The 12851-nt window shown below is 52.0% G+C and overlaps 1 protein-coding gene across 1 annotated transcript; it reads right to left on the reverse strand.

Annotated features, from left to right (window-relative positions):
• Positions 1-782: 782 nt before the first annotated feature.
• PHB1 (prohibitin 1) lies at positions 783-11415 on the reverse strand. The gene is made up of 7 exons (XM_059149036.1): positions 11326-11415; positions 9965-10079; positions 8248-8409; positions 5794-5936; positions 5534-5650; positions 3207-3302; positions 783-1879 (listed from the first exon to the last, which is right to left on the reverse strand). The coding sequence occupies exons 2-7, from the start codon at positions 10050-10052 to the stop codon at positions 1667-1669; spliced, it is 819 nt and encodes a 272-aa protein (XP_059005019.1). The 5' UTR covers positions 10053-10079; positions 11326-11415; the 3' UTR covers positions 783-1666.
• Positions 11416-12851: the final 1436 nt, after the last annotated feature.

Raw genomic sequence — 12851 nt, forward strand, 5'->3', positions numbered from 1 at the left:
TGGGTGTCAAGCAGGACCAGGCTTTGGGGGGAGGGTTAGCTAGGCCCATTGCACTTTCGGAGTGCTCCGGGAGAATGGGAAGGGACTGGACCCCCACTCAAAAGCCCTGGGAGGGGAGCAGGTGCAGGAATGACCACTGACTACTGACCGCTGGCCCCCCCTCAGGGAGAGGGAATGTGAATTCAGGTCAGAGACCCGGCTGCAGAGTCCTCTTAAAAGACCGCTGTCCTCGGCCAGGTGGGGAACCCAGGGATTAAACTGAGCACAGGGTTAAAGTGTCCACTGAGTGCTCACTGCACTGTGGTTTCTGTCTTGCTCCTGGAAGGATTTTTGGTGGGAGACTGGTCCATTTCTCAGTGGTGGGTCTGCTTTCCCTCCCCATCATCCAAAATGCACCAAGTTCGCCCCCTCAAATGCCAAGTCATTTCTAAAACAAGGCAAAACAGAGTAAGCCATATAAACCCACCACAGACATCTGAAGCCATTTACGGAACATTGAACTTGTGGGCACTGAACTGCACGTGTACCCCGTGCCGCTTGCCCCTTCCTGCGAGGGGGAAGGCACAGTGGTCCCAAAAGCCACACACAGTGGAAATTTATTTCAGGCTGGGGAGGATCTAGAACACAGCACAAAGCTAGATTTTCTAAAACCAAACCATTCTCTGCCTTGCTGGAGATTGTCCCAGCTGGCGATGCAAACATGTGCGCGTGGAAACTGCTAGAATGCTCTGTTCTGAGCCCACGGCTCCCACAAACAAAAAAGCAAACCCAGAAGACTGAGCTAGAAGGTTCTGGGTGTCATTTATTGACTGCAGTTTACACACATTTGTTTTCTTCCCATGACATTTCCTTCCGAGCACACAGAGCCTCCTGGAAGCGTGGTCTCTGAAGGAGGGAGCCAGGAACGCAGGACGCACACGTCTTTGGCAGGCGTGTTCAGACTCGGCAGGATGTGATCCTTCAAGCTGGAATTCCGTCGGGTGTTCTGAGACTTCAAGGTTGGGGGTGGAAAGGAAGTCTTCAACAGGACTCACGTCTCTGTCCAGGCCTGCTTGCTCGCTCTCCAAGTCCATCCTGGCGGCCGGCCCCTGGTTGGGGAGTGCGTCAGGGCCACCCACCTTCCCAAGGGCAGAGTCTCGGGTCTGTGCCCTGCTGTTCACACCTGCTTCCACTGGCCCCGTGGTTAAAGAGAATCAGCCTTCTGGTAAGACAGATGACTTCCTCTCTGACCCTGCCCGTCAGCTCTTCAGCTGGGTCTGTGGAGAAACCGCTGGGAAACATGGAGACCTGTGCTCTCCATACAGCTGCGTGTGCCAACTTCCTCACATCTCGCCTAAAGGACAGACTGGCAGCTCCCAGTGCTCCCGGCCCACGACACCGCAGCCCAGCCGATCTCCTGCCGACCACCACCGGTGCCTAGGTCCGAGCGCCAGCGGGCCCTGGGCTGCGTAGGCACTTGGCAACTTGGGGGAGGGAGGTGGATCAAAAAGTGGATAGAAATGGGAAGAATGAAAAAGCTTCATCTGATAATTAGAGATCTGAAGTGATTTCACTTTTATTTCCTTCACTTTAAGCCAATCATGAAATTTCACAGTGATTTCTGGGGCGGGGGCAGAGGGATGGCGGTGTGGAGAGTGCTCAGGGCTGGGCCCCGGGTGGCCGGGCCTCACTGGGGCAGCTGCAGGAGCACGGACTGCCCAGCTGGCAGGTAGGTGATGTTTCGGGAGCGCGAGAGCTGGTATGCGATGTCCTCTGCGGCCTCCAGCTTGCGCAGCTCGATGAGGCCATCGCCTGCAGTGGCGAGCGAGTTGGCAATCAGCTCGGCGGCCTTGGAGTCGCCCTCGGCAGAGATAATGGCCGCCTTCTTCTGCTGCTCAGCCTAAGACAGTGGAGGTAGGGGGAGACCAAGATCACACTTTAGGGTGCTGCCTGCCATCCAGCAGCCTTGGAAGGACCAGGCTACAGGCCCTCATTGGCTCCCGCAGGAATTCTGGAATCTACCTTCATCTCCACCGGACAGGCTCAACAAACACTACCCACCCAACCCTCCTCTCTCCTGCAGCACACTGCCCACTTCTCGTCCTCCTGGTGACACATCTCTGTCGGCTGCGTAACTGTCTTATTTCAAAGTCCTTGTTAATGTGAACAGCAATCCTGCCCAGCCGCCTTACTCTGAGCTAGGAGGATCCAAACCAAGGAAAACAGGAGAGAGAGAAAAGGTAGAAGCCACATTCAGGCTCGCCTGTCCCTCCTGTCCCAAGTCCAGGAGACATTCCTCTAACACACCTAAGGAAACAGCAGCTGAGCAGGAGCTGCAGGCACATGGGACGCCCCACCCGTGAGCTGCCCCTGGGCTAAGCTGGTTCCTGACTAGGAACCCTGGTGACAGAATGAGATCTCTAGGCTCTCCCTGCCCGCATGAACAGGATGATCTCCTTATGTGTGATGCACAACTCAGTCATGGGAGGAAGGTACCAACAAATGTTAACTGAGCATCTACTAAGTATTCCCAAGTAAGATCTTTGACACGTTCTAGGCTCTGGAGATGGCCGGCAGGGGGATGTGGGGGAAGCAAGGAAGTCCCAGCCGACAAAGAGTTTACCTTCCCTAAAATTAAATGTTGGCTGCCCATATATCGCTCTTTTCTCTGCTTTAGAGGACCAAGGGTTCTTGGATGAGAACTAACCCAAGAAAAACTAGCAGTGGGAAGAGGGAACAACAAAAAATAACACTTTTGCAAAGACCAGAAGACCAGGCTGCTGTGCAAATACAGCGTGTCCCAGCACGCTCCACCACATCTGGATGGATTTAGGGCTTGAAAAAACTAGTGACGATAGTGCATCTGGCACAACGTTTGATCCTTTTTGCTGTCAGCTTTCACTGCATGACCATGGTTAAAAATGACTTTGCAGGGAAGCTGAAAATATTCCAGGAGAAAACATTTTTATTTGCAGGAGAGTTTTTTTGATCTTAGGGAAGTGGAAGAAAAATGACCCTTCGGTGATTTCGGAACATAACTCCACATATCCCTGACTAGCCCCCAAAGACTCTGGAACCAATTGCAGGAGGACGATTCCTTCAATCCCCTTCCGATGATCCCGGAAGGACAGATGACAGATGATGAATTTCCAGGCCACCCAGCAAACAGGGAGGCTGAGCACAGGAGAGAGGGGAGAGAGGCTCCTGCCATCTGGTTGAACGCTCACCTTTTCCACCACAAATCTGGCCCTTTCTGCTTCCTGCTGAGCCACCTGTTTGGCTTCCACCGCTTCTGTGAACTCCTTCCCGAAGGTCAGATGCGTCTAAGGGGAGAGAGCGCGCACGCGAGATGAGGCGGTGTAATTGCTCCGGCAGCGCCGCCGTGAGGCCCCCTGACCCCCTGGCCTTGGGAAGGAAGAGGCTGGGAATGGCTCTAGCAGCTGGAGGCCTCTGGAGGCCAGAACACCCTTCCACCTCCACATCCGTGTCCAGACTGAACTCACACCCCAGAAGCCTGGGCTGCCTCCACAGTGCCTGCAAGTCACTCTGTCGCCTGTGGCATGGAGCACTCAGGCAGAAAATGGCCCGTGGGCCCCAGAAGGTACCTGCTCAACTGACCACCTCCCCAGGGGAAGAGACTGTGGGTTCTCGGACCCCCACCTCCAACTAGGGCTCATCCAAGGTCCTTTGATGGCCTGTTCTGAGCCCTCAGAGAGGCCAGATGGAAAACTGAGCCCCTGAGAGGGAAGGATGCAGCTGGTTCTCAGGGATTCAAGGGCGTGATGTTCTCTGCTTATGGCTTAACCAGTCCACTCCCTTCTCACGGCAGCCCCACCGCGAAACAGGAAGAGGACACGGGACGGTGGAACGCAAATCCTGGTATTATTCCCCATGTGTGAGCGCTTCTGGTAAAGGGTTTAAGAGAGAAGGCAGGGAAAGCTATTGCTTAGGGTGAGGGTTTACAACTCTGACTACCCACAGACCTTCTCCACTGACACGTTATCACTGAGACTTGGCTGAGGCGATGGTGTGCAGTGACAGCGGAAATGGGACAGAACTCCACTCCTGATGCCTGGTCTAGAGCAACTTACTCCTTTATCCAACTTTACATTAAAAAGGAAGAAATGCAGGGAAGGGTGGCACTGGTTTTGCTATCAAAATCTATTTGCCTCCTCTCCTCCCCGACCCTCCCAAACTCGGCTTTAGAAAAAAAACAACATAAGCCGCCCCAAAACTTCTCCTCAGGAGTCAATCCTAGTCCCACTGTCTTCCACAACTTTTAACATGCCTCGCTCTTAAACTGCAGCTGTTGTAGCTCGCCTGTTCCATTTCTGGACTCGGGTTCAAAGTCTGGGGAGGAAAATATAGTCCTGAGAAATGAAAAATGAGATGCGTAATTATGGAATAAAGTTTCTTTCTCAAAAGGCCAGGTGAGGGCAGCAAATTCCCCATGAAATCTAATTTTCTTCTCACACCTCTTAGATACGGTTTCTTGCGGTCAGCCCACATTTCCCCAGAATGGAGTATGTGGTTAAAGCCTAGCGAAATGCCAAGCTTCTCCTCTGGTTTTTACTTAGGGTTTTCTCACAGCCGAGGTGTTCGGGTTCACAGCCCGAGGAACTGCTCGCCCGGGAGATGAGCGGCTGCAGCCTGGCCTCCTGCCAGTAGAGGGAGCCCGGAGGCCCTTCTGCCGCCGGCGACTACCACAAGGTGGACCTGGGTGGGCGTTGGGTGTCTGGATGCCGTGGAGCTCGGCTGTTTAAACAGCTGCACAGATGTTGGGGGGGAAATGGTACCTTTCCCCGGCGATGCACAGGAGAGCGAACAGGAAACACCCCACCTTGCTATCCGAACAAATCACTCCAAGTGATTTTTCCCAGAAAATCTAGAAACACGACCCCTTCCCCTCCCTCCTTGATCTGAAACGCTATCCTGCCTGTACTGCGTTCTGAGTTACGGCATTCAATGTCCTATAAATACACACACTATACAGTCTCCGGAGGCTACCTCACACCTCAGAAATGTCCCTTGCCCCCCACACCAGGCGTTGGGGAGCAGAACCACTCATTCACACTCTATCACCTTTCACCGGGGGCTCCCAGAACTCACTTCACTGAGTTTCAGACCCTAAGTGTCAGGAAATTCCCGAGGGTCAGGCTGGAGGTCTGCACTGGGGACAAAGACTCTCTGAGCCCTCTCTAGCCTCATTAGGTGGTTTCTTCTTACATCAAACGGGGCTAGCCAGACACTGCTTCCTAGGAAGCTCCGGGGAACACTCACAGCGTTGGGAAGGTGGAAAATCTAGTGCTTAGGGATCCTAGGTTGGGTAGGGCTGGAAGTCAGAAGAAAAATGGGTGTGGCAGAGGAGAGCAAAAGAAGCCTCATTTGCAAACAAAGCCGAGAAGACTGCCTGAGAGTCAAGAAGGTTCTGCATTTTCGAGCCTCACATCTAGGGAAGTGAAAGGCCGCACCAAGAGCGTCCACCCAGAAATGGAGCCAAGCCCCCGAACAAGAACCGCAGCCCCTTTTCCCACAGGCTCCCCGCGGAGATTACCAAGGACACGTCGTCCAGGATGAGCCCGAAGGTTGCTGCTCGCTCTGTAAGGTCATCGCTCACCTGCCTGGACACCAGCTCTCTCTGAGTGATCAGTTCGCCAGCATCAAAGCGAGCCTGGTTCCAAAGAAGGGCAGAGAAGCTGGTCAAGAGGACGACGAAGCAGAGAGGCCACGAGAACTACTGGCCAGTGCCACTCTCCTCCTGCCCCCTCGCCATCTATTGGGGGCCGGGCTCCAGGCCGCAGCCCCGTCACTCACCACAACGGACTTGAGGATCTCCGTGGTGATGGACGGCAGCACGCGCTCATCGTAGTCCTCCCCAATGCTGGTGAAGATGCGGGGAAGCTGGCTGGCAACGGGCCGGAAGAGGATGCGCAGGGTGATGTTGACGTTCTGTAAATCTGAGGGCGGGGGCAGACACTGGTGTTACAAGTAACAACCACAGTGGCCTTCTAGAGGACCTCTCCTACCCTCAATCTGCTGTGATTTGTAAGTAAAGTTGCTGCTGTTAAGATCCTAGAGGGCAGGAGCCCTGGGCATAGCTTCCTTGGTACAGAACCCAGCCGAGCAGCAGAGCTAGAAATTCCTAAAGGCTTGTGGTGATGATAGCTTTTTGTTAAATACCCAATGCCCTCTGATAGACGCAGTCCAGCTTCCGTGTCTGAGAGCTAGCTACCACGTGGTGTTTGAAACAGCAAATGTTCTAAGGAAACAGGCCAATGGCAAGAATTTTCTGGTGAAGACTTTCCAAGGCCCCTGTCAGGAGGATGCCTTGGAGGTCATCACAGGTCCAGCGGAAACAGTCCACTCTGGCTGGACCAGCCATCGGAAGGCCTGGGCTGCCGTCCTACCTTGCTGTTTGCGAATGATGTGACCTCAATGAGCCTCAACCGATCTCGGCCTATTTCCGTGCCTGTCAGAATGGGGGTCATTCCATCTGCCTTCCTGGAACGTCTCGGGAAGTGAAGGAGGACCGTGTCAAATGCACAACAGCTAGAAGGGGCCGTCAGATTCTTCTGGAGCCTGCCTCTCATGACTTGGCCCAGGCAAAGGAGCGGAGGGCACATGACAGGAGTTACAACCTCCCCGCCACGAGGCAGGCCTGCCTGAGGCTGAAGCGTGGTCAGTGTGTTTGCAGTTGTCCATGACAGAGACCAAGTGCCTATGGGCTAGTCCCGAATCAGGCAGCAGAGAAGCAGGAAATGCACGCCCGCTAGTTCCCAATCTCTGGAACTGCCTACCAACAGTTCTGAAGATAAGTAACGTATCCTTATAAGGGCTGTACAACGGCAGAGAAAGCACCACTAAAGAGGAGGAAAGCTTAGAACTACGCTCCTAAGTTAAAATTTTATTTTTCTCGATTAACCCCACCTTTGAGCTCCTGTGGGAGGCCAGCCAGACCCTTGACCGGCCAGGTTGCTCAACGCCGGCTTACCCCTCCCCGCCTCTGCCTGAGCCGCAGGGCTGTCCCAGCCCAAACCCAGTTCCTCCCAGGTGCCTGCGCAGCTACCCGTGGGGCTGGTCATTCTCTTCTCTGCTCCCCTCCGCCGCACACCCTTGACTCTAGGACTCCCCGCGCTCACTCTAACTACGCATTCATGTCTACAGCCCTGGGGGACTGAGCTCCCTGAGGCCCCCGCTTCAGGTATCTTTGAACCGCCCTCCTACCCTGCAACCCAACACAAAACCTGACGGTCTCAGTAAGCACACATCTGTCGGGGAACAGCCCTGAAGGCATCAAATGTTCCCGAGATAATAAACCAACATCCACACGACCCTCGCCTCTTGCAGCGCAGTCACTGCTGGGCCACCGCCTGCTACGTGCATTTCTCTCTGCACGCTGGTAGGAGACTGGTGATGGCAGTTCGTTCTGGGCTCCCTGGCAATCCAGTGGCACGTCAGCCAAGGGTCTGCTCTCAGGGACTCAGGCCACTGCCTATGAGATAACAGTGCAAGGGGCCCTAGGGTGGTGCAGTCCCGTGAGCGACTTGATTTCGGCTCAGGTCATGATCTCAGGGTCCTGGGATGGAGCGCTGGCTTGGGATCCATGCTGGGCATGGAGCCTGCTTAAGATTCTCTCTCTCCCTCTCTTAAAAAAAAAAAAATAGCTCTAAGTGACAGTGTGAGGCCAGCACTGCTGGCAACAGAGGCCTCAGAGAACAAGGCAAAGGGTAAGTGGGCTGTGAAGGCGCACAGAAGGGCTGTAGCCCAGTTACACAGTCACTGCGGGGAATGCGAAACGGGAAGGGACAACCGAGGGAGCAAAGGCACTTTTAGATTTAAAACTGGAGCACTGGGGCACCTGGGTGGCTCAGTGGGATAAAGCCTTTCCTTCAGCTCAGGTCATGGTCTCGGGGTCTTGGGATCAAGCCCCACATCAGACTCTGCTCAGTGGGGAGCCTGCTTCCCCTCTCTCTCTGCCTGCCTCTCTGCCTACTTGTGATCTCTGTCAAATAAATAAATAAAATCTTTAAAAAAAAGAAAAAAAAAACTGGAGCACTACACAACTTTTGAAATAGACCTTCATGTATTTCTCTAAATCTGTACAGCTGTCTGTGTGTCCACCTTGGGTACATATTTCTATGAATCTACGTTAAAATTATCCAGAAAAAATATGCAAGGAATTCTTATTAGGGGAGGGTCAGCTTCCTCGGAATCCTACAGCAACCCTCCCACACACCCTCCTTTATGTGGCCCACAGGCAAGACTCACCTTTGCTACCAGTGATCACTGGCACATTACGTGGTCGAGAGCGGCAATCAAAGATAATAGGCTTCTGTACCCAGGGGATGAGAAAGTGAGTCCCTTCTCCCACCACAATGTCCTGGACTCCACGGAACCGGTCAAAGATGACAGCTCTGTGCCCAGCATCCACTAGGAACGAATGATAATGACAAGTCAGCAAAATCTCTTCAGGGGCACCTGGGTCGCTCCGTCATTAGCATCTGCCTTCCGCTCAGGTCATGATCCCAGGGTCCTGGGATTAAGTCTTGATCGGGCTCCCTGCTCAGGAGATAGTCTGTTTCTCCCTCTACCGTTCCCCCACTGCTTGTGATCTCTCTCTCTCTCAAATAAATAAAATCTTTAAAAAAAAAAGAAAAAGAAAAGAAAACTAAAAATCCCTTCACCTTTTAACCAAAAGGCTATCTGTGAAAGTACCTTGGTGCTTTCTGTTATTAAGTCTCCCCTCTCCTGCTCTGTCTTCCCACACTTGTGGGCCCTAGCAGCTTCTAAATAGCCACAGAACTCAGCAGTCCCCTCCCATTCTAGGGTCTTCCCAAGGACTCTGGTAAGAGGAGCTGTTCTTCAGCATCTTTTCTCTTTGAAACAACTTGATGCTGATTTTCTGATTAACTATCCCATCCCCCAACACATGTTCAGGAAATCACCTCCCAAAACTTCTTCCTAAAACTCACCCAGGTCTTCACTGTTACTACATTCCATCCTAGTTCCAATTTAAGCCAGTGTTCCCAGAAGCAGCGCCCTAACTGTGGAAATCCTAAAATTTGGAAGATCCTGCTCTTTCCAAGAACTTGGTTTCTCTCAGGTTTTAAGGGTTAACAGAGCTGTTCTTTTGATTCAAAAGGAAATCAGTGCCAGTAATTACGGTCTAGTTGTGCGGAGTGGCTAAAAGATCAGAGCACAGAGCTGTGCCGTTTAAACCAAGTAAGCTTTTCTCGTCAGGGGCTCTCTGTCTCTGCCTTACTGGACTTTAAAGTTGCTCCAAATATGTTCACTCTCAATGCAATCCTCCTCTTGCCAGTCACACATGAGGTAGGTCCATTTATTGCTGCTTTCCAACCATGAGAGCCAGAGATTACCAGAGTTGGAAGATAAACCAGTTCAGTCCTACCGCTCAATCAGAGAAGCAGTTGAGACCTCCGGAGGGGGAAATAGCTTGCCTAAGGTCACACAAGAAAGTTGGAAGGAACGTCAGCTTAAGCCACTGCCACGCTGTTGAAAGCTGGGCAATGCACCTTGAAGATATTTTGTCTGGAATGACCCACGTGCAGCAGAGCAAAAGCTCCTGCTTGGATAAAGGCACCAGAGCTAAAGCCCTTGCTGAGTTACTCCACACGGAGGCAGAAGGGGAACAGATGAGCTCTCCTTCGCAGCTAGCCAGTGAGATCCCTGACACAAGGGAAGTTGCGGCTTCCCTTCAAACCAACAAGAGCAACAGGGAATGTTTCATTAACAAGCAGGCTGGGAGGCTCTTTGGGAAGAAAGGCTCTGAGAGAACCTATGGCTACAAGGAATGACAGAGGCTCGACTGACAAGGCAACCATATGGTGTGGGATGGCAGCAGGTGACCCTTTTGGTCACAAGCACATTCACAGACAGCGGCTGCCACCAGGAGTGTCGCATGGGCTGTGCAAACCAATGGGAATCCTCCAGCAAAGGGCAGTGACCCACTACCCCAGTGCCTCACCATTATACAAGGCAGAGTTCACTACTCCTCCTGCAACAGCTAAGGCAAGGCCAAACTTGCCGATGGACTCAAACACCTTGGCAGCCATGTCTCCTTCGGCTGGACCCACTCACACCTATGGGAATAAAAACAAAACAAAACAAAACAACTCGATCCCAAAATTCAAAGAGAAAGCCTTCACTGAGACAACATATTCACTTCTCACGCTGGCTCTTTCTTTCCCCACTTGTGAGAGCTCTAAATCATGCAATGAAGGACCCCTCATAAGTAACTTTACAGCTTGGAAAAGTGTAGTATCGATTCTTCTGCTTTTCAAAATTTTCCACTTCTTTCTTCTTTTTCTACCACTAAGGAAAAGCGGTCTGGGGCACCTAATTCAGTAATGGGAACAAGGCATGGGCTGGATATCCACAGAGAACTCCGCACCACACTAAACCACCATTCCATTTGCTGGACAAGCAGGACCCCAAGATGAAGGCTGTGTGGTTGGTTCTGGACAATTCTGGTTTGGGAAAGTAACTCAAAGAATGCGCTACATGGTGATTCCAACAGCAAAAATAACACTAACAGCTAGCTTTTATTCCAGGAGGCAATCCTCTAAGGGTAATTACTTAATCCTCACACCAACCCCTAAGAAGCAGGTTCTTACAGGGGAGGAAACTGAGGCACACAGCAAGGTTACAAGAGAAGCCAAAGACCACACAGCCATTCCATGGTGGAAGCAGGATTAGAACCTGGAGGTCCAAGTCTAGCAGGAACGATTTAACTCCTCACCGGAGCGGTTCTCCACCATCAGCTATTAAGAATAACCAGTTATTATGGAAGCAGGCGGTGGGCGACATCCTGGGACCAAGATATCAGAAGAACCAAAGGGGCAAACAGGCTCTCTCCACAGCTGCACTGCAAAGGAGAACCCTGGAAGAGGTGGGAGGGCGGGGCTGAGGCGGGGGGGGGGCGCGGGAGCACCACTGACCTAACTAGAACCTACTCCCGCACTGAACTTTTTAATGCCCCGCCCCAGCGTCGTCTCCCCTTGAAATCTTCCCTTCTTCCCTCCTAGACCCGAGGCTTCCGTGATCTCTCCCGGTGCACTTCAGCGTTCCTTACCCGAGGCCGGGGCATACAGTCCGGACCCCTCAGTCTTTCCATTTCCAATAGCTTCTGGATTATTCCTCACCCCGCCCCCATACACACCTTCCTTACTCGAAGCAACCCCAGGCTCGTCCCGGGCTCACCACCTCTCCCCCTCCGAAGCGAGGCAGACCAACGCACAGACCCCACCCGCCCAAATTGCGAATGGGAACACAGAAGGGATCTGCAGAGACGCCGGACGTCGGTCCGAACCTTCCCTCGATTCTCACCTGCTTCCACTCTGACCTCCACATGAATTCCCCAGCCACACATACCACGCATGCGCTGGGCAGCTCCTTCTCTTCCCCGCCCCCTTCCAAGATTCGAGCCTCCGATTGGTGAGAATGAGCGCTGTGCATTCTGGGAAGGGTGGCTTGTGGCCCTATCCTTGCTCCCGGCTCTTCGCAAATGAACTACAATTCCCAAAAAGCCATTCAGTGCCTGGCCCGCGCTGAAAACCCTTTCCTCTTTGGTGGGAACTGACGAAGGGTTGTCGCAAAGCCTATTGGGGGTTGTAGTGCCTTGGGGTTAAATACACGTGCGGGTCCTGAATAGGTGTTGGACCCTGCCAGGAGGTGGGCCATAGGGCTTCCGTAAAGAGTGGCTGGTGGTGACAGGGATGGGCCGGGCCAAGATTACGGCTGATGAAGGGAGATAGGTGGGCACCCTGGAGAAAGTTGTGGGGAGGTAACTGGTGGGCTGAGAGACCTTGAAAGGAGCAGATAGGGCCATCTTTCCAAAGCCCTGTCAGGAAATAGGAGTCCTGAGTCTTGGACATTGATTGCCAGAGCCAGAAAGAATCTTAGAAACCATCTGGACTAGAAAAAGAGGGCTAGAGAGGGGAAGGGATTCATTCACGCCTATGCACCAATTGCGCAATTTCTCTGGGCTCAAGAGTCTGTGTCCCCTGGACATGCACGCGCACACACAAACTTATTCGGAAGAGTGGCAAGAATAATACAAAGAACACATTATCTCCTTTACTCAAATACGTCTATGGCTAACATTTTGCTCCATATGCTTTATCATTTGTTTTCTCCCTCTCATCCCATCTTCTCTCTCTGTATTTTTCTAAGAATAGGGGCATCCTCTTATATAACTTAAGTTTATCCCCTGCATTCCAATTTTATCCACTGACCCAATAATGAACTTTATAGCAATCTCCACACACTCCCACCCCCATACAGGATGCAGTCTAATATTAGGTACTGTATTTATTTCTCATGTCTCTTTAATCTCCTTTAATCTGAAAATTGTCCTCAGCCTTCCTTGTATTACATTAAAACAAACAAAAGGCGTATTTCTCATTTTGCTTTTGTCTGATGTTTCTTCATGATTCCATACAGGTTTTGAGTTTTTAACTGGATTACTACCCAAGTGGTGTATGGACACTTAATTTTAACAAAACTAGATCCATTTCTGGATTCTAGTAGGACTGGATTTTTGCAGCTTCTTTTTCCTGCTTTTCCTCTCTTCTCTGCCCCTTTCTTTGGCTCCACTTGGTGCAGTCAAATGACCAGAGATAGCCACAGTGGCATCCTTCGGATGGTATGAGTCTGCCCTAACCAACCACAGTTTTTTCCTCTGACTTCCAGAATGCAAGCTCTATGATAGCTGAAGGTTTAGCTGGCTGTCTTCAATGCTCTGTTCCCAGAACATGCAACAGTGCTTGGCATCTGGAGGGTCACTGTCTTGGAGAGAAACCTGCCACTGGATGAGCACTCAAGCCCATGAAGCTTCTGACCAACTCTTCTGT

This window comes from Mustela lutreola, chromosome 15 (assembly GCF_030435805.1).
Source record: "Mustela lutreola isolate mMusLut2 chromosome 15, mMusLut2.pri, whole genome shotgun sequence".
Lineage (NCBI taxonomy): Eukaryota > Metazoa > Chordata > Mammalia > Carnivora > Mustelidae > Mustela > Mustela lutreola.